Source organism: Diorhabda carinulata, chromosome 7 (genome assembly GCF_026250575.1).
Source record: "Diorhabda carinulata isolate Delta chromosome 7, icDioCari1.1, whole genome shotgun sequence".
Taxonomy (NCBI): Eukaryota; Metazoa; Arthropoda; class Insecta; order Coleoptera; family Chrysomelidae; genus Diorhabda; species Diorhabda carinulata.
In genome coordinates, this window is record NC_079466.1 from 12091322 (window position 1) to 12101679 (window position 10358).

The window sequence follows — 10358 nt, forward strand, 5'->3', positions numbered from 1 at the left end:
TGTGTGAAACAAGCCTTAGAGTTGGCAACCTCCGATTGATGCTTGATGAGTTCTAATAGACAAGTTCCAATTTCTGTTGCTCCCCTCTTCCCCTCTCCTTCGTGCCAAAAAAACAGTCAACCTGACCCAGCCCTTGTTGCTGAAACTTGCACACATTAAAGTTGTAGCAATCTAGTCTCGATTTATGATAAAATGATGAGACATCACCTTAGGGGACTTGTAGAGCTGCTTGCAAATCGAAGCAAGCTACTTGATAGAGATCGGTAATTTCATTTTTGTCTTGTTCCTTCTCAACTCGTGATAACTCTTTTTCTTCAATATGGTTACGATAGGTCGGTTCTAGTTGTTTTTCTTCAGTGTTTGAATTTTTGAAGGTAGTACATGTTGAATTCATAATTAAAAAGGTGGCGGTCAGATGTATTTTGCTATATGGCTTTCCATTTTCAATGCAAGCTTCTACGTAGTCGTTGAATAAATCTGCCAGACATTTTCCCCCTTCTATGTACTTTTTTTGTGTGTTTACCCTGGTATAGTGGCTGTCCACAGCTGGGATTGATAGCAGATGACTTCTCATTCCCTCTTTTATGTCTTCCGAAACATTTTTAGAGCCACCTCGGCACTCTTTTTTCAAAACTACATTGTCATTTTTCAATTTGACAGTCTTGATAAACCTCTCTGAACTCCCTAGGGTATTTTTGAAAAACAAGAAGCACACTTGTTTGCGGAGACCATCTTGAGTAAAATGATTGAGCTGCGATCTTTTTTTCGATTTAGCACAATTCTTTTGTACTTTGGTTGAACTGATTGCATTTGATTAAGTACGTAATATCTCAGGCGTTCTAAATCTCCAAAATTTTACGAAAAGGCTTTGCCTTTCTTCTTCAGTAAACTTCGTAGAACAATTCAATCTGCACCTGCAATCTTCGATCTGCGCTCGATTTGAAAACGATGTAGACTCCTTTAACCGATTTGCCACTACAGGCATACGTACAGACGTAACCCCCAAACAAAAAGTTTCCGTATTGAGACCGGTGGAATTGGATTGATAGATGGATGAGATAACTTTCCAAACATCGTCAACAGCGATATCTCATTGATGGCTCTTTTACCAACAAGAAATTCAATTTTTTCATGTTATCGGTTCGAGAACTTTTCTTTGAATGATTTTTTGAATTATGATATTTTGTTTTTAATTCGTTATTGAGTTATGACTAAGAGTGTTACATCTTACTTCATAATAGAAAAGTACTACTCAGAATTTAACAAATTACATTCTTTTTGCAGCGTTATTATTAAACTTGATTACTCTGTGGTTAAAATTATTTTTATCTCTTAGTTGCTTTTAAAATGTCACACAGTGTATATCTGATGAAAATTACTCTGGTATATTTCAATAGGACTTGTTACTTCCCCATAGAGGAAAGTACCACGGGCCCAGGCCTGGCACAGCCTTGGCCCTACTATGTGTAACTCTGGGCCAGGCTTGGCCCAGCCTGAGCAGAAGTCTGGGATGATAATGATGGCCCAGGCCTAACTTACAAGCCTGGCCCAGGCCTGGCTTACAAGCTTGGCCCAGCCCTGGGCCAGGCTTGTTTGCCAGGACTGGGCCATCCTTGGTTGCCAGGGCTGAAACCTGGCTTAAAATTAAAGCTTAAAATTAATTGATAATTAATTAATTTAAATTAAATTAATAATTAATTAATTTATATTAAATTAAATTAATAACCAATTAATTTATATTAAATTAATAATTAATTGAAAACTAGGATTAATAATGGTTTACATATATTGACAATAACACTTTTTTTAATATGCTTATACATACTTATAACTTATACATTAAATAATTTTAAATTAAGAAATAAATAAACATTAATTTTCTTTGTTGCGCTGAGCGCGTCCTCCTTCTCTGTCTCTAGCTCCGGATAAATAAGCACTAACAGCGGTTAACACTGCTATTTTCTCATTTGAAACCCTGTACTTTGCCAGCAAAAATTCTGAAACGATATAAATAATAACATTTAATTTATATTTAATATTTTAATTAAATATTAACTTACTTTCCATTATTTTGTAAGTTTCAGTTTCCTTAAAACTTATTTTCCCTACACCTTTAATTTTCTTTCCAGATCCACTGTATTCCAGTTGAACTTCTCTTTTCATTAGTTTTTCCATTATTTTCGTAACATCCTTATCGTATTTTGTACATCCGGCTGACACCATTTGAAATATTTCGATCTAGAAATAATGATTACTTTCTATATTCTAATTCATGAAAATGAAGTTAGCCGACATCTAGAAATTTAAAAAATTTTTTTCATTGATAAATTATTATAAAAATAAAAAAAATATGTATAGAAAACATGAAACACTACAGGTGAAATTTTTTATGAATATTTTTTTAGCTTTAATTTTATTAATTAAAGAAATAAACAATTTATAGACATCTGCTAACTTCTGGATAATTCTAATTCATTAATAAACAATATTTAAAATAATTTTTAAAAATTTATAGCTGAAAATTTAATGATTGATAAATAATTAATCTATATTTTTTTAACAGTTAAATGGAAGTATCTCTATCATACTTTTATATCAAATGGGATTTTTAGAAGTATTTTATCCATAAATAAAAAAAAAGGTTTTGAAAACCGCTCAGTACTTTGATAGATAAATTAATTCTTTATACAAGTACAGGGCGCTTTTTTTTAATTTTTTTTATTTATAACCTAAATATTTTTAAAATTATCTATCAACGTCCTTAAAATATTTTAAAAATTTATATGTACCAGTGCATCGGATTTTCCTTCATCAACTTTTAAAGACTCATCGAAGGCTACAAAATCTTCCAAGTTTCCGTACGGCAAGTCATTACCAATAGTATTCCAAGCTTCATATTGTTTTGGTGCACCTTCTGACTGATGGACGACTTCAAGAATTTTTTTAAATTGTTGTCCAATGGTATAATTGATGCTTTTTTTTTTACTTTTGACATTTCCAATCGAATGACATTTTCTAAATATTTTGCCAGGTCATCATAGTTTGTGATACCTAGAAATGGAACGATAAATAATTATAGTAATATTATATTTTAAAATTAAAAATCAAAAATACTATGGGATCCCTTATTGGGGTTTACTTATTGTTTGGACGCATTATCTTTGAGAAGAAGAACAGTAATAATAATAATAATGATAAAAATAATAATTAATACCTATAGAGTTATTTAAAAAACGTGTACCATTTTTCGAGTACTACGTGATAGATATTTCTAGAAATAAAAAAAATACCTTTTGGTTCCGATGTACTTTCAACCGCATTGTGATGACGCTTCTGAGTTTCTAAATTATTGTTGGAAAGAATTTCTTCAACTTCCTCGTATTCCGATATGTCATTTACAAAATCTCTCAATTCATTTTGGTTTTAGGTTTTTTTACCTTTGTTTAAAGGCTGTTTTTCAGACAACAATCGAGACATTTTGGGAACTCAATAGTATAGGTTCATTATTTTGATCATTTTGTGATTCATTCTCAGTGGTGTCAACATTATTTGTCTTAAATGATTTTTTCAATCTGCGTAATCCTTGAGAATAATCATCTGAAATGATAATAAATTATGTTACACAATTACTACTATACTGAGCACCATTCTTATTATTTTTAGACAAATTTGATAACATCGGTGAAAAAAAATGAAGTTAAATTAACCTCGGGAGAGGTTAATTACAAGATATTAATATAACCTCGAATAATAGTAATAATATAAATAAAGAGATTGATGTACGAAATACTCACTAGCTTTGCTAATAATCTTAATTGGATACTTTATCCATGTGTCGTTAGGTCCGACTTCAAGTTCAACCAACTTATTGATTTTATCTTCGTCTTTTTTTGGTGGCCACAAGCAATACTATCGTTCTCAATAACCCAATTGATTGGTACCAGTTCTACCACCTTTTTATTGTTCATCACCTCATCAAATTCAACAACCGCGTATTTTTTCTCAGTTTCTGCCATTTCATTGACAAAATTACAGACAAAAAAAAATTAATTTAATAATCCGCCAGAAATTAAAAATGTTGACTGCAGCACGTTACCCTTACAACTGATTCACTCACAACTTAACCCTTAACCACAGACATGAATTTGATTGACATTACAACAGACAGGAGTCAAATTGACTCTTTGTATTTTAAATGGGTTTTTTTAGAATTAATATGAAACACTTGAAGATTTATCTAATTAAAAATTATTTTCAAGTTTAAAACGGTTTATTATAAAAATCATAATTATAAAAAACACATTCTAAGAAAATGAGTAAATAATTATTTTAAAATTTAAAAACGTTTAAAACAAAACAAATTTATTCTAAAAAAAGATTAAAAAAATATATTTAAATGCATGTTGAACATATAGGAGATGAACATTGTAGGCATACTGGACGCCTGCATCTAGAGCATAATGTAGAAGTTTTCCTTTTTAGTTTCTTGGGGCAAATTGAACAGTATTTTCTAATGTCGAGTTTACCTACTGGTTCTATTGGTTGCTCTTCTTTTCTTCGCAAAATGTTTCTAATAGCTACTTTTATTTCCTGTCTTACACGTGAATTACTCTGTCTTCTCTCTAATTCTTCAGTGATAAGCTGCTTTCCAAGATTTTTCATAAACTCCAGTCTTGTATCTTTTCTTTCAATTTTGGTACTTTTAAAAAGAATATATGCATTTGCTGCACATATATCTAATATTCTAAAGAAAAATGCCATAGGCCATCTTTGCGTTCTACGACCAGTAGAATATAAAGCACATTTTTGATCTAGACTGTCAACGCCAGACTTCGTAGTATTATAGAAGTGAATCATTTCTGGTTTGTCGACATCAGGATCTTGAGCTGCGGAGGAATGCTTGATGACTCGAGTAATACAGCCTTCTGTTTTTTTGGTACATGTGATAACAAAGTGATATTTTTCGAAAAACCATAAAGGGAACTTCCAAGTTGTCTCGTCCTATTAGACTGAAACTCGAGAGGTATTTCCGATTTATTTTTTTTTCAAAGTACCGACGTATGTCAAGTTTTTGGTCTTCAAAACATTAACCAATTCGATGGATGAAAACCAGTTATCAGCCGTTATGTTTCTATTGCTTCCTTGAATAGGTATTGATAAACGTAGTACTGCTTGTGATGGAATCAACAATTTTTTTTCAGTTTCAGTAAGCGTATTCCCATCAGCTTTTTTCCCACAATACAGATATCCGTTATAAAAATAATTATTTCTTGAATCAGTTAGTGCCATTAGTTTCAGGCCATATTTGCATGGTTTCTGAGGTATAAACATTTTAAATTTGGATCTTCCTCTAAAACTTATAAGCATTTCATCCACACAAGCCAAATGTCCTATAGTGTAAGCAGTTTGACAATTTGCAACAAATTTCTCAAATATTGCAGAAATAGGTGCTAGCGGATCATTCTCCTTTCGTTGTTGTCTGGTTTCTGAATCATCAAATCTAAGGCATTGTAATAAAATAGCAAATCGATTTCTGTTCATAACACAGCGAAAAATATCTCTGCCTGTCCCATCCGTTGAAAACAACGAAGTGATATTCTCGTCATTTGATTTGAAAGCCGCAGTATATATAAGTAACCCTAAAAAGGCATTTAGTTCAATCATGTCCAAGTCACGTAAATCCGATTTTGTGGGATCCTTATATAAATCTCTCATTTTTGATAGCTTTTGATTAGAACATTTAATAATTTCTTCTAAACATATTTACATCTAGAAGGCACGTTCACGATTCTTTTTCGGATATTTTGTCTCGCTGGCGCAGAGGATGGCGCAATCCAGGAAGTTGCCTTATTATATTATGTTTTGGTGTTCTCACATATGAACTTACTAATGGCTTCTTAGACCAACGAAATTTAGATTCTCCTTTTTTTCCTTTACCATAAAAATATTTATTTTTGTCTTCCGTTTCTAAATTTTCATCACATTGTTCATCTTCCTCCAAATATTCACTTTCTTCTTGATCAGTATCACTGTTATGATCACTAAGAATGTATTCAGAATCACTGACATCACTATCATTGTTGTGATCCTTCTCAACTTCATCACACCACCTTGTTAGGGTTTCCTCAAAATCTCTGTCAGTTACTCGAACCCTTTTTCTGGATGGTCCCGAACAAGAATCCATATTTCTATAAAAAATGATAGAATATAGAATCCTTATACAATAAATTCTTTAAAAATATTAAAAATATTTTATTATTTACCTTGTAAACTCACCGGTTTATATATTAAATATTTATCACGTAACAACAGACGGGAGTCAATTAGACTCCAAAGATGCGCGCAAAACTGTAAAACCAAATAACGTAAACAAAACAATGTTGTTGATCACTTCAAGCTTTCAAGCATACTCATAGATAAAGGATAGTGGGATAGATAGGAAACTGTTCACATTATATTTGAACATTGCGACTAGCGCCACCTTGCGGGTTTAGGAAACAGCAATGACTAAAGATTTGGCGGAATGTTTAAAATTTTCAGTTCAAATCAATGTTCAGGTTATTTGGATTACGAAAAGCAAAAATAAAATACTTTCCCTACAATATATTTTTATTAACACTAAGTATATAACTAGATAGGTACTTAAATTATATTCAAACATTTGAGATTTTTCATTTTTTTTTGAATATTTTAATTGCTTTTCAAATTTTTGTGCAACATATATTTTCATCTTATCTGATTATTTTTCAACTTTTTATTTCCCTTCCACAATCTTATTAATGTTTTTCAACCATACAAATAAATGAAATTTGGAAACATAATAAAGAAACGATTTGAACGTATCATGATCTTCACAACGAAAAACATCCTCATTTTTCAATAATGATCTCAACACTGAGGTAATGTTTGCCAAGTGACATAATTGAGGGAAAATGTTACTTAATAAAAATATACATTTATTGAAACTTTTATTGAAATTGGTAGAAGGTGCCAGCAAAGCATTTGCAGAATATGCTCTAGCATCTATAACAAAATAATCTGATTCTTTTCGGTCACCTCCTACCAAATCCTGTCGGCACTGCGGGCACATTTTTATCGATTTTAAGAGCTTTTTTGCCACAAATTGCCATTTTCACAATTGGACGAATAAGAATGATTCGATAAAAAATTATTCACAATTAGAGATTTAAATGAATTTACAAAGGAAGCAGCGTTGGGATTTATATTCCTAACACCATGACTTCTAATGGAGCCAAAAAAATTTTCTAAAGGATCCTGATTCATGTGTTTTGTACATAAAAAGGCGACACCATCTTTTTGGAATTGATCCCATAGATATAGAAATCCTTTCAAAGTATGGATCCAATTTTTTATAGGAGGAACAATTCTGGCTCTCTTCGTACAAAAGAACTCCATTGTTTGGAAAACTTTAATAGCTTCCATCCAAAACTTTTTATGTATTGATTTTGATGAAACAGCACATTAAATCTTGTGGGTGTTTTATTTTAATGCACGTCCCATTGACACTATCAAACACCTTATTCATGAAGAGTAAAAATTCGGCAGTTTCTTCTGCCTCTCTTGGCATTCCCTCTGAATTATTTGTAGTATTGCCCATAGCCATTCTCTTCATTACAGCTGCCACATTGTTGCTGAAAACTTGTGCTGCCACAGACACTTTCATTTTTTTGGTATTTTCTATGTGATGCGCTGTTATTTTTTTACAGAGCTTATAGTCATCATCCTCAGAGTTCTCAATTTCAAATAATTTGTTGAGGTGTTCCCATTTTGCATTTTCATTAGAATTTTTTCACCACTTGAAACGAAGAGAATACTTAAATAAATTATTTCTTATACCTTTAAGTAGGTGTGGAGGATCATAGAGAGGGACGACCTCTTTACCTCCAATGAGGACACCAAACAACCTGTTATCATCCCCTTTTCGTAGAAAATACTCTTTTGTCTGGGCATACAACTTGTTTATGGCTGCAGCATTAGCAGTTCCCTGATCACAAATAATTGATTTCACATGTAAACCAGCATCTTGACATGATTGGACCACCTCTTTTATTGTTTTTACAAGCATGTCCGTTTTCATTCCAGCTTCATTGAAAAAATATGCTAATGGTTGTTTCCACTTCTTGCATACTCCCCGTGCCATAAAAACCATGACTTTGTCAGCTATAACTGGTTTTCTTCCTTCTTCACCACCATTGTCTTGAAAGCCATCAATAATATCTTTTTTTTTTGTTATATTGGAGAGTAGGATCTAGGGCCATTTCATCAAACATAACGCTGCAATATTTATCCATTTCTGACATGTTTTTTGTCTGAACTGCGAGTGAGTCCATGATAGCTGGATTTATTCCTGTGTTAAAAGGAATTTTTCCCAGCAGGTTTGTAAGTGTTTTTCTCGATGGTGCAGCAAATATTTTTCTTATTAGCTTGTACCCCTTAGGACTTTGCTTAAGAAGTGACAAAAAAAATATTTTTTCATCAAGGGAATACCTCCTTCCCTTAGGTTTTACTCCTTGGCACCTCACTTGGGACATAATAAAATCATAAGTAGTTTTATTTACTTTGGTTTTTAAAACTTCAGCAGTATAAGACACTTTTTCCAGTACCCTTATCTTTTTTTTAAGGGATGTATGACCAAAGTTTAATTTCCTTGAAATTTTTCGAAGACTGGAAGCTACCCTATAGAGCTTTTTTGCTTTTGGTGTTAGTTCCGAAGCTTTTCTTACACCGATGCTAGAAAACAATCTTGTGGATTTGTTTAAACCTGAAAATAAAAAAATATTAAACTCACATATTACAAACACAGTATATAATGGACTAAAAATTACATACTGAAACATAAAAAAACTAACCATTTTTAAAATCTGATTATGCCAAAAGTAAGGTATTTTATGAAGCATTATTTATTAAAAATCAAATTTCGTAAAAATTAAAAATGGTTTTTGTTTAATCTATATATCTTTTATCATTTATTTTACAAAAAAACTTACTTGAAATTTTTGTTGGAGTACACATCATGACCTGGGATTGCATATTTTGTTCTGGTGTAATAAGTTTAGATGAAGAAACTGGTAAAACTTCTTCACAAATCAATTTTGAAGTTGATGGTATGGAGATGTTAACTGTTTCTACTTCAGGTGAACCTATTTGCTCTGATAAACTATGCTTTGAGCGTAGTTTAACCATTTTGGCAGAAGAAACTGTAAAAAGACATATTTCTTTCATTTATCGTAAATACTTATAGTTATTATTAGTATTACTGCTTCACTGATATCCATGAGAAAGAGAAAAGAAAAGAGAAAAATTTATAATTAATAGATTTGGAAGTTGATTAAACTCACCTTCTTTCCTGTTAGAAGCATTAAGAAATAGAGAAGGAATTGCATCCTGTTTTAAGGTCGATTTATTTCTGGTTCCAACATAGCGGGCTTCTGCACTAAAGTGAATAGTACAAATACGGTACGACTTTCGGACTCTTTCCATAGGCTTCACCTTTAAGTCTTCTCGGCCAATTGCATTAATCCAAATATCATACAGCTACAACAAAATTTTATTTGTTAGTTTTCCTGTCTTCTGTGAACTATTATTACTATATATACCTATATAACATTATGTTGACTTAATTTTTCACACCTTTAAATATAAGCAAAAATAGGCATGCCAGATGTTATGCCGTTTTTGTTAACCATTGTTATTGTTAACTTCAGGCCACATAAAATTTCTCCAAAATATAAACCCTGGCATGGGCAAGAATGTATGACATGCACGTTAGGATAAAGTTAATGGCATATTTTTTTACTTACTATTTGATCTTTTGGAAAAATATGCATTTGGGCATCCTTGTTATAATTGTTACAGCCATTAACGCAACAGTTAAAAACCATGTTGAAAAAGTTCTTAATCAATAAGCTTAAAATCACAAAAAAATGGCGGAATCCGAATAATGAGAGAATAACACAAAACTATAAACGCACAAATCAAACTATCCAATTTACTAAACACCAATAATAACCACAATAGTAATAACGAAATAATAAACTTGTTGCTGTAACTCTCAGCTGATAGATCGATAAATAATTGTATACCATGCGCAATCGCGGAGCTGTGTTGCGCCCTCTGATGAGTTTAGGAAATAAGAATATGTAGTGAACTTTCACGCTCATTAAAGTTACCAGAGCATGAGCGTACTGAAGAATATTAGATTCGAGGGTACCTCGAAGCTTGAGCGCTGATGCGCGCGCAAACAAAAAATATTTTGATTATAAATTGCACATGGAGTCAATTGGACTCCTGACTGTGGTTAAGGGTTAAGATTACAAATCACTAAACTGACTGCGCAC

At 32.0% G+C, this 10358-nt stretch overlaps 1 protein-coding gene across 1 annotated transcript; it reads right to left on the reverse strand.

The window, feature by feature from the left end:
* Positions 1–5923: 5923 nt before the first annotated feature.
* Positions 5924–10066, reverse strand: LOC130896246 (52 kDa repressor of the inhibitor of the protein kinase-like). The gene is made up of 3 exons (XM_057804195.1): positions 9822–10066; positions 9360–9555; positions 5924–9218 (listed from the first exon to the last, which is right to left on the reverse strand). Exons 1-3 carry the CDS (start codon positions 9900–9902, stop codon positions 8965–8967), a joined length of 531 nt encoding a protein of 176 aa, XP_057660178.1. The 5' UTR covers positions 9903–10066; the 3' UTR covers positions 5924–8964.
* Positions 10067–10358: the final 292 nt, after the last annotated feature.

Coding starts and splice junctions, on each gene's coding strand:
- LOC130896246 (XM_057804195.1), bottom strand. CDS start 9,902: ATGGTTTTTAACTGTTGCGTTAATGGCTGTAACAATTATAACAAGGAT. Junction 9,556..9,821: donor TTTTTCCAAAAGATCAAATA/GTAAGTAAAAAA, acceptor ATTTTGTTGTAG/CTGTATGATATTTGGATTAA. Junction 9,219..9,359: donor TGCTTCTAACAGGAAAGAAG/GTGAGTTTAATC, acceptor GTCTTTTTACAG/TTTCTTCTGCCAAAATGGTT.